At 44.2% G+C, this 25293-nt stretch overlaps 1 protein-coding gene across 1 annotated transcript in view; it reads right to left on the reverse strand.

Moving 5' to 3' along the window:
* ITGA8 (integrin subunit alpha 8) overlaps nt 1-25293 on the reverse strand; it is a 560404-nt gene that overhangs the window by 135581 nt on the left and 399530 nt on the right. The window contains exons 24-25 of the mRNA XM_029588821.1: nt 14506-14611; nt 11832-11990 (exon numbers count right to left, since the gene is read on the reverse strand). Coding sequence (XP_029444681.1) covers nt 11832-11990; nt 14506-14611 — 265 coding nt within the window. The remainder of the gene's footprint in view (nt 1-11831; nt 11991-14505; nt 14612-25293) is intronic.

A 25293-nucleotide genomic window follows, 5' to 3' on the forward strand; every position in this document is an offset into this window, starting at 1 on the left:
AAGGATTCTTTTGACGAAGATTGAATTTCAGCAGATTTTGCAGACTGGTTTCTCTGGGGCACCGGGGGTTAAAGATGTTTCATTGGCCAAATAGTTCTGCTCCTGCTCCTGAACTGAACTATTAGCGGCCCCGTCCGGTGTTGGTGTGGAAACAATTTGAAAACAATCCACAATACTGGGTTGGAACATTTTGTTTGGTGTTGATGTTGAGGAAAGTTCTCTCAACTTCGCTTTCCTCTTGATGTGAGGCATAGCGACTAAATATTATAAATAAAGACACTTTCCAACCCACAATTTTACCCAATCGGGAATGCAGACAAATTTAGACAACTAAAACATGTACTTAACTTGTCTTTGTTCTCTAGGGCCGCAGAAATCAATAATCTCCATACAATCCGTTCCAATCCGGGCTAAGCCAGGCAAAACCGCGTGCCCCTTGGCCACGCATGGCTTAGCCATTGCGCCGGCGTAGGCAAGAATTTAAAGCCTACTCGGCTCCTCCTTCTGATGTCACCAGCCCAGGAACCCGGATGCAGGAAATGTTCTGCGGGCCTCTCACCAGCCAGACCCTCAAAGCAAGGAAATATTCAGGCGGCGGCGTCGCACCGGCGTAGACAAGATTTTAAAGCCTACCCGGCTCCTTCTGACGCCACCAGCCCAGGAACCCAGATGCAGGAAATGTCCACGGGCCTCCCATCAGCTGGACCCTCCGAGGAAATAATGCAGGAAATGTTCCGCGGGCCTCTCACCTGCCGGACCCTCCTAGCAAGGAAATATTCAGGCGGCGGCCTATTTTTCTAAAGTTCTATTACCCCAGGTGGTATCCTCTAGTGGTATCTTGTTGAATTTCTTAAGATGGCACAGGGTGCTCTTCTCAAATTGTGAGAATATATTACCTGCCTTCACTGAAAAAAAAAACTGGGGAAGAGACATGGGCTTGAGAAAGCAATTAGCTAGGGATAGCCTTGATGTCTCACAATTTTGGAAAAATCGATAGAACTAGGATCAGTTTGTTCATGATTGCTTATTTTGTACTCGAGCTATATTTCTGCCATATGAAGTAGTCTTTTTTCAAGATGAAAATCAGTGTGTTTGCACATGCTGGAAGGGCCACTCAAAGAAGAAAAAGATACTTTTTTAGATTTAAGAGATAGAGTTATGCAGTTGGAAATGGGTAAGAGGAGAAAAGCAGTATCTTTGGAGATAGTGAGACAAGCTGTAGGGAAGGTGAGATAAGAGAAGAGAGGAAGATGGAGAAAAAATGAAAATAAAAAACAGAAAACAGAGTGAGAAAGAACTGAAAAAGAGAAAAGAGAAAAAGAAACAAAAGTAGCTACCCAAGAACCCACAATGAAGGTTGAACGTCTATTTATGAAAGGAAAATGTTTACAAATTGAAAGATTTTCAATTTTGGCCGGGTAGTTTCCATTAACTCCTTTGGGTTTACAACTGAAAGATCTATAGTATATATAGCTTTGGAGTATATATTTGCACACTTTTGGGAAATATGCCACCAAATATCAAAAACGGTATCAAAGAATTGTATAACCCTTGCTGCAGAATCTACCCTTGAGCTGCTACAGAAACCTGGATCTTAGCTATACAGGCTCAAGAAAAACTAATCATGGAAATATGAAAGTAACAATTGCTCACTACTTTAAACATTTTGCTAACCATTGATGGCCCGGTGTTGAACTCAGAAACTAAGTTTAAAATAAAGGCTGTGACATGTATATTTAACCCAGTTCTCACAGGAAAGAAAATACAGTAAAATTCATTTCTAGGGAACCCCACTTTACCATAGAAAAATGTCAGTTTACCAGCAGATTCATTATATCACACATTTCCCTCTGATTTACATCTAAATCTTGAGAAAAACACCCTGAAAAGCTCAGTTCTTCAAAGAATAAATAACATATTCATGTGCTTATAGCACCTCTCCTATAGTTTTTATGGTTCAACTGGGAGTAAGGGCAAAAAGCAGTGTAAACATTAATTTTAACCTTATTGCAGTACTCCAAATGGGAAAGTTATTCACCAAACTGGGTTATTTTACCTTATTGAAATATGCTGGACTGAAACAGGATTTCATTTAAAATGTATTGGGTCAAGGCATTTACTATAACTTTAAAACAGTCTCACTATAGTTCTATACTGTGTAAATGATAGTTATTTTGAAATTTCTCAAATGGATTAACAATAAAAATATTTAGTCACATTAAATTGCAGTGTATAAAAATAGCATTCATTGCATGTATAATGTAAGATAAATATTCATTTTTTAATTTATTGTTCACCATAGTTTTTCAACATGCAATTCATCTCTGTTCTCTCTTTTCACTTAGGAGTACCTTTTCAAAGAGGTTCCACATGCAAAAAACAGCATTCAAGCACGTATATATTATTTAATAAATGTCAAAAATATGGTATATTTTCAGTTTTGCGCATATATTTTACTGTGAAAAATAAGGGCTGTCTGGTCTATATTGCGTGTGCCGGCCACGGCAGGCCCGCGGCCAGGTCCTCTTACCCTCTTCTGCCTGTTCCAGCGTCTGGCTCCACTTCCCTTGCGGGTGTGAGCCGTTGCCTTCCACCTCGGGCCACCTAAGGTGCTCCTGCCTCCTTGGTGGACACCTGTGCTCCGCGGCACGCCTCCCCGCATGGTCTGCGGAGAGACGCCACTGTCCCATGCTGCGCTCCTCTCTAGGCACGTGCGCATCTCCTTTCCTTTTAAAGGGGCTGCAGTGGGAAACCAACCTGTGGCCCCGGATGATGACATCATTGGGCTCTGGTATATAAGGCCAGGCCCAGCCTCAGTTAGTTGCCTTTGCAACAGGTCTCCACGCTGGACGTGTACTTTGTTGCCCCCTCTGGTGATATCCTCGTGTTTCTGGTTCCTGTTCCTTCCGTGTTCCTGATCCTGGTTTCGCTACTTCTCCTAGTTCCTTTGCCTCGTGTTTACTCGACTTGATTTATGGACTGACTTCTCCTGGAATCTGACCTCTGCTTTGCCTGACCACATCATTGATCTTCTCCTGGACCTGGCCTCTGCTTTGCCTGACCAAGTAATTGATCTTCTCCTGGACCTGACCTCTGCTTTGCCTGACCACGTCAATGATCTTCTCCTGGACCTGACCTCTGCTTTGCCCGACCATGCTACTGATCATCTCCTGGACCTGACCTCTGCTTGCCCAACCATGCTACTAATCATCTCCTGGACTCGACCTCTGGCATTCCAGCTCCTTATGCAGACTTTGAAGATATCTTCTTAAAGCAGAAGGCTGATATCCTTCTTCTCTTTGGAGGTTCGATTGTCCAATCGAGCTTTTGCCTGGAACCACACCTCCTTGAGGGCGGAGCTATCCTCTGTCACAACCGGAGATCCGAGCCATGACGAAGTATATCTGAGAGAACCTGACTAAAGGGTTCATTCGACCATCAACTTCTCCCACCAGAGTGGGATTTTTCTTCGTCACGAAGAAAGACGGATCCTTAAGGCCGTGTATCGACTACTGCGGCTTAAATGCCATCACTAGTAAAGACAAGTATCCTCTGCCTCTGATCTCCGAACTGTTCGACCGCCTTCAAGGGGCCTCCATCTTTACTAAATTAGACTTACGCAGAGCCTACAACTTGGGAAGCTTTCACCCTGAAGACATCTGGATAATGGCCTTTAATATCAGGGATGGGCATTACGAATACCTGGTAATGCCCTTCAGCCTTTGTAATGCCCCGGCTGTGTTTCAACGAATGATCAACGAGATCTTCTGAGATCTTCTGTACGTCAAGGTAGTGGCGTACCTTGATGATATTCTTGTCTTTTCAAAGGACCTCACTATGCACCATGCAGATGTTCGCATGTTTCGTAAAGTTGGACAAGTGCCTCTTTGAACAATCCAGTCTGCCTTTTCTGGGATATATTATCTCGCAACAAGGGTTTTCCATGGACCCAGAGAAACTCAAGGGAATCCAAGACTGGCTTCGGCCTGTGGGCCTCCAAGCCTTGCAATGGTTTCTCGGATTTACAAATTACTACTGCCATTTCATTTCTAACTATTCTACTCTGGCAGCTCCCCTCACAGCTATGACCCATAAGAGCCAAGACACTCGGAATTGGACTCCGGAAGCCCTTACAGCCTTTCAGCGCCTTAAAGAGGCCTTCCTCACTGGACCATGCCTTCGTCACCCAGACCCAAACTGCCCCTTCCTGATCGAAGTGGATGCCTCTGCTATCGGGGCCTGGGTGGTTCTGAGCCAGCATTTGACATCCGGGTACCTGATCCTGTGTTCCTTCTTTTCTCGTAAGTTCTCTCCTGCAGAACAGAATTACAGTATTGGGGACCGAGAATTACTAGCAATTAAGCTGGCCTTGGAGGAATGGCACCCTTGGTTAAAGGGCACCCAGCACAAATTTACAATTCTCACCGATCACAAAAAACCTTGAACACCTGAGTCATGCCCAGTGTCTTAACGCTTGTCAAGCCCGATGGGCCTTATTCTTTTCCAGGTTTAATTTTGAACACCGGTATCGCCCAGCAGAGAAGAATCTCTGGGTGGATGCCTTATCTCATTCCTTTGAACCCGAAGATATTCCTGAAGAACCAAATCACATCATCGACCCTGCTTGTATCTGCTTGTCTGCGACTCTCCCAGTCCCTGCTGGGACTGTTGTGCCCTGTTGTGCCCTGTTGTGCCCCGTTGCCTCAGCGAAAGAGTTCTCCAATGGGCACACAATTCTAAGTTTGCTGGCCACCCAGGATGGGCACGAACTCTTGTTTTACTCAGGTGATTCTTCTGGTGGCCCACTATGGTCTCTGACGCCAGAGCGTACGTCGATTCCTGCAATATTTGTGCTCAACAGAAGCCCCCAGTTGGTCGACCTTGGGGCCTGCTTCAACCACTTCCTGCTCCAGAAGAGCCATGGACACACCTTTCCATGGATTTCGTTGTGGATTTGCCACCGTCTAAAGGTCACACTGTCATATGGGTCACCATCGACAGGTTTTCAAAAATGGCCCATTTTGTTCCCCTGCCGGACCTACCTTCTGCTCCAGAATTGGCATGCCTGTTCTTCCTCCATATATTCTGTCTGCACGGCTTACCCAAGGACATAGTCTCGGACAGAGGTCCCCATTGCGTCGCCTGCTATTGGCGCGCTTTATGTTGCAAGTTCGGCATTGACATCATCCTCACCACAGCTTACCATCCGCAGTCCAATGGTCAAGCCAAATGTACAAACCATTCCCTAGAGGCCTTTCTCCGTGCCTACATAAATAATCGGCAGGACAACTGGGCAGAACTTCTTCCTTGGGCGGAGTTCTCCCACAACTCCCCTATTGCCGCTGCCACAGGAATATCGCCATTTTCTATTGTCTATGGTAAGCAGCGACAGCCTCCACTATCTATACCGCTGTCTGTACCTTCTCCAGCTGTGCAAGCCACTGCGGATGCCCTCAAGGCTCTTTGGAATCAGACAAACCTTCGCCTGTGCCAGACCGCGATCTGGGCTAATAAGTCCGCGGACACCCATCGACGCTCTGCTCCTGAGTATCTTCCTGGCCAAAAAGTCTGGTTAAGTACACGATACATCCACCTCATCGGACCTTTTCCAGTCACCCATCGTGTTGGCCCTTTTACCTACCAGCTCCGGCTGTCACCGACTCTGGGAATTCACAACACATTCCACCTGTCGCTTCTGAAGCGGGTGATTCTCTCTTGGCCTTCTTGTAAGGTTCCTGAACCATCTCAGTTGGTTGTGGGGTCTGACACCACTTACAAGGTCCATGAAGTCCTTGATGTCCGCTGTAGGGGTCGTCAGTGGGAATACCTTCTTTCCTGGGAGGGGTACGGCCCAGAAGAGAATTCGTGGAAGCTAGCTCGTAACATCCTGGATAAAAACCTCCTCCTGCAGGTTCACCGTGCTCATCCGGGCAAACCCAGATCTCAAAAGGTGGGACGTAATGGGGGGGTACTATTGCATGTGCTGGCTGCGGCAGGCCCGTGGCCAAGCCCTCTTACCCTCTTCTGCTTGTTCCAGTGTCTGGCTCTACTTCCGTTGTGGCTGTGGGCCGCCGCCTTCGACCTTGGGCCGTCCCCAGTGCTCCTGTCTCCTCGGCGGACACCTGTGCTCCGCGGTGGGCCTCCCCACATGGTCCGTGGAGAGATGCTGCCGTCCCGCACCGTGCTCCTCCCTAGGCGTGCACACATCTCCTTTCCTTTTAAAGGGGCCATGGCGGAAACCAACTTATGGCCCCGGATGATGACGTCACTAGTTCCGATATATAAGGCCGAGCCCAGCCTCAGTTAGTTGCCTTTGCAACAGGTCTCCATGCTGCACGTGTGCTTCGTTGCCTCCTCTGGTGATTTCCTCGTGTTCCTGATCCTGGTTTCATTACTTCTCCTAGTTCCTGTGCCTTGGGCTTCCTCTACTTGATTTATGGACTGACTTCTCCTGGAACCGACCTCTGCTTTGCCCGAACATGCTACTGATCATCTCCTGGACCCGACCTCTGCTTTGCCCAACCACGTTACTGATCATCTCCTGGACCTGAACTCTGCTTTGCCTGACCCATGCTACTGATCATCTCCTGGACCTGACCTCTGCTTTTCCTGACCACGCTACTGATCATCTCCTGGACCTGACTTCTTTTTTGCCCGACCACGCTACTGATCATCTCCTGGACCTGACCTCTGCCTTGCATTGCCACTGCTTCTTGCTTGCCGCCTGCCCTGACTTCAGCCTTTTCTGTGACGCCCCTGCAGTCTCTATGCTGGACTTGGCCTTTCAGGTTTCGGCCTGCTTTAACCTGGGCGCCCCCAGTCTGACTCTCGTTCCTTTTGGCGCCCGGGTCTCCAAGACTTCGCCTTGTCCAGTACTGACTCTCCATTACTCCCGTTGCTGGCCCCTGGCTGACCTCCTCCTCATCTACCAGAAAACCTCGGACGGAGGCCCACTGAACTCCAGCCGGCCCCGGCACATAAGGGCTCAACCTGCGGGGAATGAGGGCTGGTATTGGCAAAGCTCCAGCCAGCCTCTGACAGTCTCCATCAGGGGCTCCCCTACGGGTAGCATCAACCCCACCTCAGCCCAAGGGTCCACCTCCTGCGCAACAGCCTACGTATGAGTTCTCTGTTTCCACTTATTGTTTAGGATCACTGAAAATAGCTTTTATATTACTTAGTTGATTTATTTGAGATCATTTGGACTTGGTTTTGTATATTGAAAATTATTGTCCGTTGAACAAAAAACTATTGAAAAAAAGTTCTTTTTGGAAGAGTATCCTAGTGTTTAGAGCAGCGGGTTACAAATCAGGGAAACAAGGTTACAAATCCCACTGTTGCTCCTTGTGACCTTGAGCAAGTCACTTTACCCTCCATTGCCTCAGGTACAAAATTAGATTGTAAGCCCTCTGGGGATAGAGAAATACCTACAGTATCTGCATGTAATCCACTTTGAAGTGCCAAAAAGCAGAATATAAAAATCTAAATAGTAATAATAATAATTACACATTTTAGATATGTATGATACATTTACACCTGCTAATTGACTCGCACTAGTGAAATCAGATTTTCCTGTTATCTGCAGATTTTGTGTGTGTGTGTGGGGGGGTGTCCGGGTATACTGATGGAGGTTCAGGATGATGTGCAAGAATCTAAGGGCCGGATTTTAAAAGGCCCAGCCACGTGCGTAAACCCCGGGATGTGTGTAAGTCCCAGGGCTTCAAGAAAGGGGGAGGGGCTAGAGGCCCCAGGCACAGTGGCCATTTGCTGCTGTGTCGGAGGATTGTGTGCCAGCAGGCTGCTGGTGCGCGCAACATGTGCCTGCTTCAAGTAGGCGCAAAAGGTGAGACAACTTTTTTTTGGGGGGGGGGGCGGGGGGTTAGGATAGGGCTAGGGGGTGGGAAAGTTAGGGGAAGGGGTAGGAAGGATAGATTAGGGGGTAGGGAAGTTCCCTCCCAGGCCGGTCCTAAATATTCAGACCTAATATTCACGAACTCTAGCATCCACACCACTGATACCCCTTCTTGCTCCCTGGTCCCCTGGTCTGACCATTCCCTTATAAACACCACCCTAGCTATAAAAAAAACCCCCTCATCCACCCCTCCTCCTCACAACCACACTTTCCAATTCTGTAAAACCTGCACCAGAGATGACCTTATCTCCTCCTGTGCCAATATTCCCAACTAAATTGATTTATTAAACACCAAATCTGCCCTTTCCTCCTGGTACAATATCACCAAAGATATTGCTGACAAAATCTGCCCTCTCACCACAAAAACTATAAACCCAGTCCACAACAACAACAAACCATGGTACACTCTTGAATTAAAAAAGCTAAAGAACGACCTAAGAAACAAAGAAAGACAATGGCGAAAACACCCTTCACCTGCACTACGTGCCTCATACAATGCCTCCATGCATGCCTATAGGACCTCCATCCAAAAAACAAAACGGGACTTCTATGCCCATAAAATTCACAACTTCCAGTACAACGCCAAGGCCTTCTTCTCCATCATATCCGACCTCACTAAAACCTCCACCACACACATTTCAGACACCGGCTCCAAAAGTAAATGTAATGACCTTGCCCTTTTCTTCCAAAACAAAATCTCCACACTTATAGTAAATTTTCTCGCTGACACCTCCAAAGCCAACTTCTTCCCTTTAAACATGACCGCCACCCTTGACTCCTTCAAAACAACTTCTTCAGCCAAAATAGAAACCCTATTAAAGAAAACTAAACCCTCCTCTCATCCAAATGATACCATCCCTACCAAACTCCTACTATCCATTCCCAACATAATAGCAAAACCCATTTCTGAAATAATCAACTGCTCCCTCACACAAGGTAGCGTCCCCTCCACCTTAAAACAGGCAGTTGTCAAGCCCATCCTCAAGAAACCCAACCTCGACCCCACAGATCTCTCCAATTTAAACCCATCTCAAACCTGCCTTTTCTAGCCAAAATCACAGAAAAAATAGTCAACCTCTGTCTCTCTGAATACAACCACAAGATCCTATCCCCATCCCAATTTGGCTTCCGTAAATTCCTCAGCACAGAAACACTCCTAATATCACTAACTGACAACATAAAGGAATGGACAATGGTCACTCCTACCTCCTGGCAATGCTCGACATTTCATCTGCATTCAATACCATCAGCCACAAAATTATTTTAAAACTACTCTCTGACACTGGCATAACAAGAACAGCACTACTCTGGCTTAAATCCTACCTTGAAAACAGACACTTCAAGGTAACCATGAATCTGATCGCATTAACCTTAACCGTGGTGTTCCCCAAGGTTCCTCTTTATCCTCTACCCTCTTCAACATCTACATGTTACCCCTCTGCAAATTCCTATCTAACTAGGCATCACCCATTACATATATGCGGACGACGTCCAAATACTCATCCCCTTTACTGACTTGCTACCTAAGGCCCTAAAGACTTGGGACAATTGCCTCTCCACAATCAACCAACTCCTCACAAACATGAACCTAGCGCTTAACCCCTCCAAAACAGAACTCCTCATCATATTCCTCAACACCCATACTTACTCCAACTCTTCACCCCTCCTCAAACCCATCTCTCTACATACACAAGACCTAGGTGTTATAATCGACAACCAATTGAACTTAAAATAATTCATTAAATCCACCATAAAAGAATGCTATTTCAAACTCCACATACTAAAGAAACTAAGACCTTTCCTACATGTCACTGATTTCCGTACTGTGCTCCAGACCATCATTTTCTCCAAAATTGACTATTGTAACTCCCTCCTCCTAGGCCTCTCAACCTCTACCATCAAACCCCTACAACTGTTACAGAATGCCACAGCTAGAATCCTCACCAATACACACATGAAGGACCACATTACTTCCATACTAAGAGATCTCCACTGGCTTCCTATTGCCTCGAGAATTCAATACAAAAGCTTATCCCTTATACACAAGACACTAGTCAACGAAAACACACAATGGCTACACGACTCACTCCGCTTCCATACATCCAGCAGACCCACCAGAACCGCCTACCAAGGAACCTTCCACACACCCTCCCCAAAACTCACACACCTCTCCTCCACAAGGGACAGAGCATTCTCGATAGCAGGTCCCTCAATTTGGAACACAGTCCCCCCCCCGATCCCCGCATAGAACCATGCACACAAATTAAAAAAAAAAAACTAAAAACATGGCTCTTCAAACAGGCCTTCCACTAACAGCCCTCTATTTATTCTCTACTGTGAATACATGCAAAATTTCTTGACTCGCTAGCACTACCGATCAACCTGTAAATAGTTTTGTCCCATACTTGTTAATCCTATACCCTCGCCATATTAGAAACATGTACATACCAATTGTTCTGTGTAATTGTTATGCTACAATATATAAGCGCAATGTTCATTGTAAACCGATACGATGTGCAAACGGTTATCGGTATATGAAAGCCTTAAAATAAATAAATAAATAAATAAATTGGAGCAGCCAGGGAGGGAACGGGGGAAGGCCGCAGGAGTTGGCACGCGCAAGTTGCAGTAATGTGCACCCCCTTGCGTGTGCCGACCCTCGATTTTATAACCAGTGCATGCATGTTATAAAATCGGGCGTCCATGTGCATGTGCCGGGTAGTGCGCGCACATGGACGCGCACATGCAACTTTTTAAACTCTACCCCTAAGTGTACTGAAGGAGGACTGGGTAAACTGGCTGAGGTATCTACAAAACAATGATTCCCAGTAAACACGCATATATGTATTTTCAAAACAGTATATGTGCATACTTAATAAAATACCTGCCTCCCTGTATAAATCAGGGTAATTACATATAAATATAATATTTTTTATTCTCCTAAATTATACATGCATATGTTTATAAAATGGGGAGAGAAAGAATATGTTTTCCTGTACTGGAAATATTCACATGTGCAGAAACATACGCATGTACATTTGGAGCAGAAAACTGCGGAATTTAGTAAACTGGGCAGCGATAAAATACTAGCATTAAAATCTCCACCTACCCACTTTCACATGCAAATACTCTACCGTGGACAGATTTGAAAATGAGGCTCTTAAGGGGTAATTTTCAAAAAGATTTACAAACTTAAAATCAGGTTTACATGTGTAAATGGGCTTTTGAAAATTGCTACAATATATGCCATTGAATTGTCAATAGGTTTTACACATGTAAGTACACTTTAAGAATGCAATTTGGCTTTTGAAAATCGCTATAATAGTATATTACATTTACATGCATAAATCCTTTGAAAATGACCTCCCTCATCACATTCCTCCACCTTACTTTCAGTGTGCCACTTACCACAGCACCTTTCCTAGAAACCCTTTAAGAGCAACCCCATTCTCCTACCCATCTTTCCTCTGAGTAAGCCCCTTTCTACACCCTGCCACATACTCCCCAGTCCCAATTCTTTCCCATAGTAAATATGCAAAGTAACTAGCTCATATTTTGAGTCTTGATTTTATTTAATTTTTTTATGTAAAAGTATTTCTTAACTGCTTACCCAACCAAAAAATTAACCCAATTAATTTGCAGAGTAAACAGTATAAATAAAAATACCACAGACAAACAAAAGAAAAAAAGAGTCAGAGCAACACACTACCCCCCTTGGTCAAAATCCACTTGCCCACCCAGCTTGATGATATTCTTCTTCCAAAGCTCTGGCTTCCAGTTTAGATGTCCTCAAAACCCGACAAGTGGGTATAGACAATAACACACATTGGGAAGATCGTATATCTGTATCGGGGTATACCAACCCAGCTTTTTTATGCAGAAGTGTAAAAGAGGCAAACAACATGAAGGAATGCCTTACCTTTATTTGCAATGGGTTGATGGCAGTACTTGTTTGACACTGTAAAGGTCCCGTTGTCTGAATATGGAAAATATAAAGAAGAAACTCATCTCGACTAGAAAATGGCCATCCAACATGGAGGAGGGTCTCACTGATGGCACTTGGACCTATATTATGCAGCTGCCAAATTAAGAAATAATATGTTAACATGCTTCTAAAATAAAAAAATAAATAAATACTGTAGGACTATAGGGGATCCTTTTTCATCAACCACTACCACCAAATATACTCAAAATGCTATTGTTATTTCTCATCTCGCATGCAGTGGTTTCCTTTCAAATGCTGCTCAAACCATTCCATTAAGCTAGGATAGGTAAGTCCAGTCCTGGAGTGCCACAAATAGGTCTGTTTTTCAGGATATCCAAAATGAATTTGCATGATCTATATTTGCATACAATGGAGGCAATGCATGCAAATATGCCTCATGCATATTCATTTTGGATATCCTGAAAACCTGGATTTGCCCACTCCTGCATTAAATTATTCTAATTCCTGATCAATTTTTTTTTTCAGTTCAAAGTTAGCACTCCTTGATTTAAACAGTTTTCTACTGTTGTCATTCTTCCAGTATGATTGCACCTACAACTTCACAGTGGATCTGGTGCTTGGAATAAAAAAGTAATAGAAATATTCCTGTATGCAAAGCATTACAATCTTTATATTGTATAACTACAATAAGCTCCTTCCTATATCTTTTATAAAGAAATGTTCATTGCAACCAGTTGATGCTGTCCTCCATAAACTCTATACAGTATAAAGTCAATAATCAGAGGGCTGGTGAGCAGGAAAGTTGCCCGGGTAAAGTAATCTAGATAACGATACCAAGGTATTCAGCAAAACATACCTAGATATATGTTCTGCTGAATACAAGCAATTAAAGTTACCTGGATAAAATTATTTGGGTAACTTTTCTAACTAGACTTACACTGGCTAACTTTAGCTGGGCAGCGCTGAATATCAGGGCTCACTGGTTAAAACTTTAGCATACATATTTTTATGTGGATAAATTTTGTGAGGGAAATGAGTTACCTGGTAAAAATTTTGGCTGGACAGTGTGGGCGGGGGATTATTAAAATATTGGATTTTATCAGAGTATTCAAAAATATGCATAAATAAACCCTTTAAATATCAACCTCTATTTCTTTTTGCAGTCAGTTTCTTCCTTAACAAGCCTTATAACAAACCAATTAGCTCTTTTGTATATTGGTAAAAATAATTTTGTAGACTAATAAGAGTCTCCCGCTACAGATTCTCAATATGGAGGTGTAGAGCAGCCGTGACATTTTGTTGAGAAAATTCTATAATAGGAAGCACAGTTAACACTGAGCTTAGTCCACTGGGTGGAACACTTTAAGTCACTTATTTGGCATGGGAGATAAAAGGAAAGTGATGTATGTTAGGCTTGCATAGTTATGATTATCTGAGCAGCTATTTTAAGAATTTCTCAGTTTGGGAGGTTTGCTTATCTGAGGCTTAGGTCTGAAGTTTTCTGAAATATGAGCATTATAGTACATAATTAACTTAATTGGGAAACCAGTAATGAGGGAGTGATGACTCATAATATATCTAAACATTCTGTGAGTTCTGTAATTATAAATGTTCATCACTTGACATTTTAACTTTACAATAAACAATGAAGTTTGTTTTAGCATTTTTTTACTAAGATCATTTTAAAATTTCAGCTTACTGTAGAAACCTAATTCTCATTTTAAAGCTGCCTATTCTACCTATCGAGTTGTAAATTCATTATAATCAATAAATACACATCAAAAAGAGCCTAAAAACATGGCTATTTAAACAAGCATACCACAAAGAGAAGGGAGAATAAAATCCAAAGAATTGCAGAAAGCGATGAGTCTGTGCTTTGACACAACACCCCTACTCATTATGAGTGTATTTTACTTTTTTACTTTTAAGCAGTAACAGATAACATGTAGATTATTAATAATTTTGAACCGACCTGATAAACCTAAACACACAACCTCACCTAGCATCTTATAGCTATTATGAAACTTTGTACCATACCTTACAGGCACCTGTCTAGATGTTAAAATAAAGCTACATTTTTAAGTGCTTTATTGTTAACCGTTGTGACGGCTTCTAGCTTAACGACGGTATAGAAAAGAGTTTAAATAAATAAATAAATAAATAAATAAATCATAGGTAAATCAGATACCATGCAAAGTAATTCATATTACAGTTCTGAAAATGGCCACTTCCAAATGAATATGGGAATTACAGGGGCATGCTTTATTAAAATGAAATTAGTTTGAAAAATTAAAATGTTCGATTGATTCAAATTGGACAACACTTTCTTCTCATATACCCTTCTGAAACTTTCCACAGTGCCGGTAGGTACATTTTTCTTTCACATAGGGAAGCCATTTTTCTTTCACATAGGGAAGCCATTTAAGAGGAAAGCTGAGCCTGACAGAGTCATGTTACCTATCATCTATATTTTACTTAAAAATATAAGCATTCACTTCATGTAAAATTAACAATTCTGTAGTGTAAAAAAAAAAAGCAACACCGGGGGCGCTGAAGAGCTGCATATGATAGATGATTCTAGTTTCACAGTAAATTAAAGCCATAAAGCACTGTGGAACCGTACCATAAAACTTGTTACAGATAATACCTCATATGTATGTTGCACCAGTGCTCCAAGATCCCCTTCTTCAGTAGGTTTTCCTTTAGGTTCCCAATTTTGAAAGGGCAATACAATCTTCGTAGGATGGGATACTCTATGATACACATGTAAAAAGATTTAGACATAAATATGTTTTGTATACTAGGATACTACTGATATGCTGAGATCTATGAAAATAAAGCAGGTGGAAAGACTTCTTAATTCCAATCATAATTCTGGACTAAATTCACATCTTTGCTGCATGTAGGCAGCTATTTCACACAGAGATGGGAAATGCACACAAGAAAAGTTCAATTCAAGCAGGCCCATCTTGTCTAGTGCATATGTCCCTTTCATTTGACAGACATGCAACTTTAGCAAAAGCCTAAATCAAGTCCATTAGAATAACATGCATTAGAGATTGTTAGTTATTGGTGGGGGTAGAATTTTGGACTTCCCAGATAGCAAATATAGAAACTGTAGCACCTGTCTGTGCAGAAAACATACAGTGCAGTCATTGTGTTAATTCTGAGACACAATTTACTGTTTCTTCAGACAATGTTCATGAAATTTTGAAAGGATATGTAAACAAAATATTGAAATAGCCTTATTCTATACTATGTATGAAATATAGGCTGAGTACAGAAGATAAACAAAGAACTTGACCGCACAGTTAGATTGTCATGGATATTTTAAAAAGGCCAGTGTTTTATTAAACCAACGAAAGTGTAACTTTCTACATAACTTTGGTTCAACTCCAAATACATTTCTCATAACAAAGTTGCCCAGTTTGCCTACCTCCCATGCCCCTCTCAAATCACTCAGTAACTTTTCAAACTGGAAAAGTCTTATGTTCCTCCAAGGACTTAGTTCCACACATTTTGGTGCATCAAGGTCTCCTGTTTCAAGATTGTAAGGAAGGAGGGAACACACTCATTGCCAACTTTATGCCTCTTCCTGCACCACCACCCTCCAAAAAAATTACCATGTTGCTATGTAAATTTCTAAGTTATTAGTGTGTGTTGGAGGAGAGGTAACACAGAAATGCACATTCAATACAATCTCATAACAGTCTTTGGGGCGGATTTTAAGAGCCCTGCTCGCGTAAATCCGGGCGGATTTACGCGAGCAGGGCCCTGCGCGCCGGTGCACCTATTTTACATAGGCCTACCGGCGCGCGCAGAGCCCCGTGACTCGCGTAAGTCCCGGGGTTCTCCGAGGGGGGCGTGTCGGGGGCGTGTCGGGGGCATGTCGGGGGCGGTCCCGGTCGTCGCGGCGTTTTCGGGGCGTGTCGGCAGCGTTTTGGGGGTGGGTACGGGGGCGTGGCTACGGCCCGGGGCGGTCCGGGGGCGTCGTACCCGCTCCCAGGTCACGGCCCGGCGCGCAAGAGGCCCGCTGGCGCGCGGGGATTTACGCCTCCCTCTGGGAGGCGTAAATCCCCCGACAAAGGTAAGGTGGGGGCTTAGACAGGGCCGGGTGGGTGGGTTAGGTAGGGGAAGGGAGGGGAAGGTGAGGGGAGGGCAAAAGGAAGTTCCCTCCGAGGCCGCTCCGATTTCGGAGCGGCCTCGGAGGGAACGGGGGTAGGCTGCGCGGCTCGGCGCGCGCCGGCTATACAAAATCGATAGCCTTGCGCGCGCCGATCCAGGTTTTTAGCAGATACGCGCGGCTCCGCGCGTATCTACTAAAATCCAGCGTACTTTTGTTTGCGCCTGGAGCGCAAACAAAAGTAGGCCTATTCGCGGAGTATGAAAATCCGCCCTTTTGTGTATAGAACCAAGGCTAAAAAGGAAACTCAGATTGGGATATCTTTCAAAAAACTTGAACCAAAACCATTTAAAGTGGTAGATGGTAGCCAGCCAGGAAAGGGATATAAAGGAACAGTCAAAAGAAAGCCAAAAGGGAAAGGTCCCTATATAAACAACACTAAAGAAAGACTGTTTTTCAAAGCAAGGTGAACAACAAAAATTAATTGGGACTGATTCTGGATAACGTCATACAAGATCACTTACACCAAAAGAGTTGTCAAAATAGAACACGCTTGAAAAAAATCAAAGCCATTAAAATTACGTGAAAAGCACAGAATTTGTAGACTAAGCATTTTGGTTACCCAGTATGCTCTGTTTTAATAAATTGCCATCTTCACAGTTTCCAGTTTATGCTTCACTGGAGGTTTCAAAAACCATTCAATTTTAGAGATGTGCATTCATTTAAAATGAATCTGCAAAATGCAACGAATAAGGGCAATTCATTTCATTCAGGGGCCCTGAAATGAATCAAGGGCCCCAAATGAAACAAACCTTATTTGTTGCATTTGTTTTAAATGAATACATTGGAACTAGGCCTAGGCCTGAGGCTGGGGCCTCGCCTAGGGCATAGACTGAGGATCAAAGCAGGGACTGTGGCCTAGGTCTAAACGTGATACAGGAGTCTTGGCTGAGGCCTGGGCCAATGCCAGGGCTTTGGCTGAGACCTGAACCCTCTCCGATCAATGAATTATCATCAGGGATCTGTGGAAGCAGCTAGGCTGTATTCCAACACCTGGGTCTCAGCCTAGGCTGTAGCCCTGGCCCAGTCTGATGCAGTGACCCAGCCTAGAGGCTGGGTCCTGATGCCAGGGCCTTGATCTGGACCCAGACCCAAACCCAGCCTGGAGGTTGGGTCCCTGACAAAGGGCATCGGCCTAGGTCAGGGCCCAAACCTAGGCCCGATGCTGTGACCCAACCCAGAGACTGGGTCCCAATGCCAGGTCCTTGGCCCGGACCCATGCCCAACACTGGGGCCTGGCCTGGACACTGGATCCCAACACCTGGGCCTTGGGTCAGGCCCAGGCCCAGAAACTAGGCCTTGGAGCAGCTCCAATGACACCCTCTTCTTCTTTTCTTCTTCAACTGATGACATCCATGGGGGTCACGCTGGAGTTAATTAACTCTGGCACATTCACCCCAGTGGATGGCACCATTTTGATGTAGAGCTGGATGGGAAATCAGGCCTCAAAGTGGCCAACATCTTCCGACTCCAGCAATTCTTAGAATGCCTACACCCAGCTATTTGATGGTGGATATGCAGCACTCCAGGGTAACACTGTAGTAAGCTGTAGAGGTGGCCTATGCCTTTTATCAAGCACCGCTGCAGAAGAGTATTCTGTTATGGAAAATAAATGACCTGTGATGGATTTAAAGGACCACACAGGGGAAGCTAAGCATCCAGAAGAGGGCGAGCAGAAAGTCTGGACCCCCAGGAATGTTTTCAGTGTGGACAATGAGGCCACATCACCAAGGACTATTTTTTGAAAAAGAATGGGTCGATGGATGTCAACCTAATGGCTTGGCCCACACTGGGGCCTTGAGGTCCCAGGAACAAAGTAACTTGTCCCAAGAAGGGAAGGCCCTGAAGTTAAACCCACAGGTATGCTCCCACTGTGGAGAGAAAGCACATACTATCTAAGAATATCCCTGGTGGGAAGACAAGGAGTAGGAGCATAGATTAACAGAGACTTCCAGTTGTAACCTGAAGGAAGGTTCACAACCTAGTGAGTTTGTGATCCCAGTGGAAGTGGAGGAGTCCCCCACATAAGCCCTGATGGACTCAGGGAGTCTAAGCACTCTAGTCTGGAGAGACCTGGCCAAGAAAATATCATTCAATGAGAAGAAAACAGTAATCCTTGCCTGTGTACATGGGAACCAGAAATGATACCCAACAAGCCACATTGTGTTGATGACCCCAGCTGATCAGGCATGCCTAGAGGTAGGAATATTGCTCACCTCTAATACCCTGTGGTACTTGGCTGAGACTATCCACAGTGTGAGACACTCTGGGGCTACCTTATGTTGAGTCAGAATTCTCCAGACTGTAATGAACTGTCTTGTCAGGAAACCTCCCCATGCGAAGATTCGAGTTTATACTACAAGCAGCCTAGGATAGCGAAGTCCCAAAAGAACCAGTGAGGAAAGCACCTCAATCAGCTACATTCATTAGGGATTGCAAGGCATTAGGCACTGATAAAAAGGGGATATAGGCAAAGACAAATCAGTCTTTCCCCTGTTCATGATGAGAGAAATGGGATCCTAGTTCAGGGAGTTAGCCCGCATACAGGCAGATACGCACTCTAGCAAAGCTGAGCTGATGGGGAGGGTATGTGAGGGAGTATATAGGAAACTCCCTCAGAATACCTTAAAGGACTGGCCACATCTGTCTGGTCTAGTCCTCCATAAGAACTGGCCCCACAAGTGATTATGGGTAAAGGGAGGCTCCCCTCACCACAATATATCCACAATATAAGGAGTCAGGGCCCAGAAGGGTTAGAGGCCCCAGGAAGAAGGCAGGAAGCCATTATACATTGAGGACTTTGAATACCTAAGGTCTGAAAAGGTAAGCAGCCTTTTATCTGTACTTTTCTGTTATTGTAAATAAAGTTTGTGTGTGTAAACAGCCAGAGTCTGTGCCTGTCTTTCCTCCTAGCTGTTTCCCAAGCCATGGCTGCTCCCAGTTACCACACAGATTTAACAAAAATGATTCAAGATTTTGACATTCTGATAAATCAAATAAAATTGTGGAACATGCCAATATTATTTCCTTGGAGTACCTATGTGATAGACAAAGTTGTTTAGTTTTAAAAGGCTATGCATGTAGAGCAGGATAGAAGAGCATACTCACAGCACCCTCATGTGAGGCTGCTGCAGTGGCTGCTTCCCGCTGCTATACAAGACAGAGAACCCTAGAATATGTGTGGATCATTTAGCTGGGAAGCTAGAAGGAGAGGATTGTTTCTGTTGAATTCCTTTTGTTATGGAAAAGGCCCAGCATTTTGAAAGCTGGATATCAGAAGATTTAAGAAACTTTCTTGTTTAAGTTTTCCTTTTTGATTGAGGAGAGGAGTTTCCAGTTTGAAATTTCATTGAAGGAAGTTTTTCCCACCCTTCCTTCCCGTTTTGAACAATGAGATTTGTTTTATTTGGATTATTTGGTTTCTCTCAACCCAAAATATTCATCATCCCACCAGAAGAAATCTTGGAGGAAGTTGGACATTCAAACAGTGTCCGAAGGGAGTAAAACGGGCACCCTTCCAGTGCATAACCACATCAAATACTCATCTGGTATTCAAAGGAGAAGACAGAATGCACCCTTTAGGTACAAAGGAGAAAAAAAAGAAAAGTGAATAGCAGTAAGAATCTGATATTAAAATATCTGATTCAAGATGTGGTAAATGAGGAGTCACCCACCCCCACTAGTACAGATATCTCAGGAGGAAGCCCCAAACTATTCCAAAGTAGGGAGGAATCTGGATGAGAATCTCCGTTGAAGAAATTGCAGATTTGTCAAAAGTAACTCTGAATTATGTTCTGTATGAAAAGAGACATGTAAACAGTGTCATTTGTCAAAGATATTCATCAGTAAAGTTGTATTGGAACACCAGCTTTGAGTCCAGAGCGATTACTGGCATTAACTAAAGGGAGCAACAACTAACATGTTGCGATCCCCCCTGCTGCTGCGCTGCAGGAGGTCTCTTACCTTCCTCCAGAGGCCGCTCTGAAGCCAGGGCCTCGCCTGCGCATCATCCAGGACTTGCTCCAGGGCCTGAGAGGCCTAGCTGCTCCTGAGGCATGTCTGTGGCTTGCAAGCCTCAGCGTTTGGACTTCCTGCTTCCAGCCACGCCCGTTTCTCTAGGGGCTGGCCCGCAGCTCTCTACCCTAGTTATAGGACCAGCGGTGGGCGGTCCTGGCAAGCTCCTCCCAGGGAGTTGCCTTCTACCTCCAGTATTTAAGGACTTTCTGTTCACTGTGTCTTTGCCTTCGGATTGGGTTACACAGTTGTCTGTGGCCTATCCTGATTCTCCGTGACTCCGACTCCTGCTTGTCGTCAGCCTGCCTTGACTCTGGTCCGTGACTCCGACTCCTGCTTGTCTTCAGCCTGCCTTGACTCCGGTCCGTGACTCCGACTCCTGCTTGTCTTCAGCCTGCCTTGACTCCGGTCCGTGACTCCGTCTCCTGCTTGTCTTCAGCCTGCCTTGACTCCGGTCCGTGACTCTGACTCCTGCTTGTCTTCGGCCTTCGATCAGGCCTTACAGTTGGCTGTAACCGTGCTGATCCAGGTCTTCCATGGTGCCTTGTCCAGTGTCTTTGCCTGTTGTCTGCTCCTGTTCCTGCCAGCCAAAAGGGCTTCGGATGTGAGTATCCCAGCATCGGAGTTCCTGTTCGCCTGGGTCTTCCCCGCGCCCTCCTTCTCAGCGTGGTCCCTGACCAGCCTTCCTAGGCTGTGTAGGGCGTGTCTGGGACAGGGTGGTCCGTGACTCAGTCCCACGGGCAGGCTGAGTAGGGCGCCCTGATGGACAGTGCAATGTTCCCGTCCAGCCTTGTCTTCAGTGTCTGCTTCAGCCCTTGTCCGGATGTCTACCTGTCTCTGCCTTGACCTGGCTCCTGAGCCTTCTGTCCTGTTGGGCCCTGGAGTGGCCAACAGGAGGGATTCGTCCCACGGGCTCTTGAGCTTCTGCCAGCCGAGGGGGCTTCGGATGTGAGTATCCCAGCATCGGAGTTCCTGCTCGCCTGGGCCTTTCCTGTGTCTCGCTTCAGCCCTTGTCCTGATGTCTCCGTCTTGCTTCAGCCTGCTTCTGCCCCGTTTGATGTCTTCTGTTTAAGGACTCTGTCTGCCCTCGCCTCTGTCCGGCCTGCTGCCCATTGCCGTTCCCTGCGGCAGGTCCGAAAGGGCCGGGAACAGTCGGAGGACCGTTCATTAGTCAACTTCCCCGTGTTGGCTACCATGGGCATGCAGGTCCGGCTGAGGGTCGGACTCCCTGCTTCTGTTCCTGCCTGCCTGGCTCACCATGCCTGCTCAGCTCACCTCCCACGGTGTGGCCTTGGGCTCCTCCTGGGGTCCTGCCGTGGCCCAAGGGCTCACCACCTGCCCGAGACGACCGCGCCCGCGCAACATAACAGCCAGGGTCCAGGAGGTTATCCTCCACTCCTCTCCCCTCCCCCCTCAACAGTTAATCCGGTAGGACTGGAGCTACTTAAGACTGTATAAATTGTGAAAAGAACATTAGCCCCTGTGTGAGTGTGTGCCCTTGGATTCCTTTGAGAAAGACCTCAGTCTGGAATTACATATGAATGCAACAATCTCTTTGAAAGGATCTTATCAACAGATGTTTAGAAATCTTAGTTATTGTGATACAATGATTGTGCATGAATTATGTGCCCAAAACTTGCCAAATACCTGATGTCTTATAAGGAATGTGCATATACTTGAGGCCATCTCCTCACTTGGTGAAAGCAAGTAATGTTCTTTTTGTGTGAATCTGTTCTTGTGTGTATTAACCACAATTTAAAGCTCTCTAAATGTTTATTTAGTTAAGCATTGTACATACCGTCATTCCAAAAGGAGATCACAATGGTTTACAAAAGCAACATTTACATTAAAGATCAGCACAACATCAAAACATGTTAACTGGTTTGTTAAATTAGTAATTTGTGGTAAATAAGTTCCTTTTAGATGACCTTCAAAATGATACCAAAATAGATTTATTGCTCATGCAGCGCCCCCACCAGGTGACATGAGGACAAAACTCACAAAGGAACTGTTTTCTGCTAACTGCGCTCTTATATAATTGCCTAATCGACTCCTCTGTGTAAATTGTATATAATTTACCATGTAAGCAACTGCTCTCTGCTTACATGCACGGCTCTCCAGTTAGAAATTGTTAATCTATCCCTTTTTTTCTAACAGCCCTGTTCTACATTCCCTGTTGTAATGTAACTTTTTGCTTTCAGTGTTAACTGGTTTACCCCCTAGTTTATTGTAAACCGGTACGATAAGACTTGGTCTTGAGCATCGGTATATTAAAAGAATTTAAATAAATAAAATAAAATAAATAAATAAAAACTGCCATCAGTAGCTGGAGGTGGGCTTCAATAGAAGTACTCATGCATACTTTATAAAATATTTTATAAAATACCTGCCTCTATATTTCATTCTGGGTGTTTATTCGTGCAGTTTCATAACTATTTTGTGTGTAAAATATTTGCAAGCATGTTTATAAAATGGTAGAGAATGTATGCTTTTACTTGCACTGGAAATATTTGCATATACTGAAACATGCACACACTTTCAGAGCAGAATACATGATATTTAATACCCTTGCAGCTCCTGCTGCACAGTTTATAATATACTAACGTTAATCTCTAGATGCCCACTTACACGTGCAAATCCTGTACAGTGGATAGGTTTGAAAGATAAACTCTTAGTTTTTGGACAATAAAAAGCAAAGTTTTAGGTGACTAATATATCCTAATATTAGGAAATGAAAACCTCTTTTTGGTTGGAGAATAACTTAGTTCTTTTTCTCTTTCTACATCAGCTCATGAGGCTTTCTTATGTTTCGGCACTCAAGCACATGTTTTAAACATTTTGATTCATGTTTAGGAATTTATTAATTCATTGCCTCTTAGGAATGCGTGCAATGTGAAATGAAGCAAATCAAAAGGGTTTAGCAAAAAATAAAACCTGCTTAGTTTAAAATGTCAGGTTTAGTCCTCACACAGAACCTTATGTTACCAGGGCTTGAGTTTGACCCCACTTTTAGTGTTCTTAAGCAATACTGTACAGATTGTACCTTTATATGGGATTCTCTTGTCCTTGCTTGACAGCATACTGTAGCAGAGATAATGAACTTACACTACAGCAGGGAATACAGCTTACAATACAGCATGGAATGAAAGGGAGTATAAAGTCTCTATACTGCAAGGAATCCTACTGAAAATACAGCAACAAGAGAGAATAGAGGTTTTCTCAACCATTATTTTCAGTCCATTTTGCATTCTGGAAACATATAGAGGGCCATAAAGTAAACTTCTGTTTTATCACTCCATATATCTATACTGTATATACAGTTTATTTACATTACATACATACATATACATTTGCAGGGACCCACTGGAATTCCTACTAAGGCATGCCTTGTAGAATGGTTATGCATTTAGAGAAGAAGAGAGGAACATAATACCTATGCCACAACATCCCCATGTGAGGCTGCTGCAATGGTTGTTTTTTTGTGTCTATATAAGACAGAGACCCCTAGAGGGGTGTGGATTTTTTAATTGAAAGTCTAGGGAAAGGATTGTCTTTTCAGTTCACCTTTTCCTGGAGAAATCTGAGGATCAATTCAGTGGGATATGGGTTTGTGAAGATTTAGGAAACTTTCTGATTGATTTTATCTATTGAGGTTATAGAAGATTCCTTATTTTGGATCTTCAGCTGAAAGGAAGTTTTTCCGCCCTTTCTTTTACCTTTTTGTTTGGGAAATTGTTTATTTCCCATCTGATTCACTCAGCCTGACGGAGTCAGTACACACACAACAAAATTCTTGAAAAAGGTGAGGACACTTGTCTAATATCCAGCAGAAGCAAAAGAAGCAGAAACAAAGAAGAAATAAATTGCACTCACAAGATGCTTACTCACAGCCTATATTCATCAGTATACATCAGAATCAAGGAAGTACCTAACTGGTACAAAAGAGAAACAGAGGAGTAAAGTAAAGAAAAGAAAAGGATCCAATCAGAGCTACAGCATTACTCAGAATCCATGTCAGGAAGTACATCACCCCTGGAGCTGTACAGGATGACGGCAGGATACTGGGCTAAACAAGGGCCAGTCTTCCACCTAGCCAGCCCCCTCCCCCGCAGGTTCAGCCCTTGGGATCTGGGGGCCATTGGGTCTTTGCGGCAGCAGTACATCATGGTAAGTCTAGCTGGACAAGGCAGGGCAGGCTAGAGCAAGGCTTGGACAAGGCAAGGCTTGGACAGGCTGGACAGGACAAGACCAGACAGACAAGGACAAGAATGGACAAGGACAAAACTAGGCAGGCAAGGTCAGGACTTAGAGAAGGCAGACAAGGGTAACACAGAACAGAGAACACAGAAGCCCAAAGGCAACAAGGCTGAAGGCCTGTAGGCCACTAGGCTACAGGAAGGCCTGGATAGGCCACAAAGCAGGATACAAGACAGAATAGGCCCAAAGGCCACAAGGCAAGAGTGGCCAGGTCAGAGAGCCATGGCTGACTCCATGAAGAGGCAAGAATTACAATGGCAGGGCTGGGATACATAGGGCTGGATCTTCAGTGTGGTGTAGGCAGTGAGGAGCTTGCTGAGGCTGGACATTAAGCTTGCTGAGGTCTCCTGTGGGAGAGGAGGCTGAAAGACAGGCTGAGTCAGAAGGCCATTGAAGAGATGGCTCATTTAGCTCTAAACAGAACTCACTGGAGACCTCTGCACGTGGGGAGGTGTCATATTAGTAAGAAACAGGGTATAATGAGACTGCACAACAGACACAATTATAACACACCATTTTATAAGGAACTCTAAACTGGAGAGAGTGTCTGCTGTACAGAGTTTGAGAGTCCCTAAATTCCAGTTGGAATAGTTGTTGGACTTCCTACATTTGAAAAAGGAATAAGGGAAACCCACTAACAGAAAGGAGGGACCACAAAGATACCGATTAAAGTATTTATTTCTGGATTGTTGATTTATCAAAGGAAAAGTGTATTCTATGTTAGATTAATTTTATTTCACATGTGCTTCAGTAAAGACTTTGGGGTGAATTTTCAAAATATATAAGTACATAAGTAGCTTGTACTCGCATACTTGCTATTTTAAAAACCATAAAAGTACGCACATATTTTCAGGTTTGCATGCACTTTTACATGTGAAAAAAAGGAGCATTCTGGGCTGGGGCCAAGAGCTGCATGTGCAAGTTGCTATATAATAAGAGATGTACGTATGTACATTTGTCAACTTATTTGCATAATTTTGC

This window comes from Rhinatrema bivittatum, chromosome 2 (genome assembly GCF_901001135.1).
Source record: "Rhinatrema bivittatum chromosome 2, aRhiBiv1.1, whole genome shotgun sequence".
Classification (NCBI taxonomy): Eukaryota; Metazoa; Chordata; class Amphibia; order Gymnophiona; family Rhinatrematidae; genus Rhinatrema; species Rhinatrema bivittatum.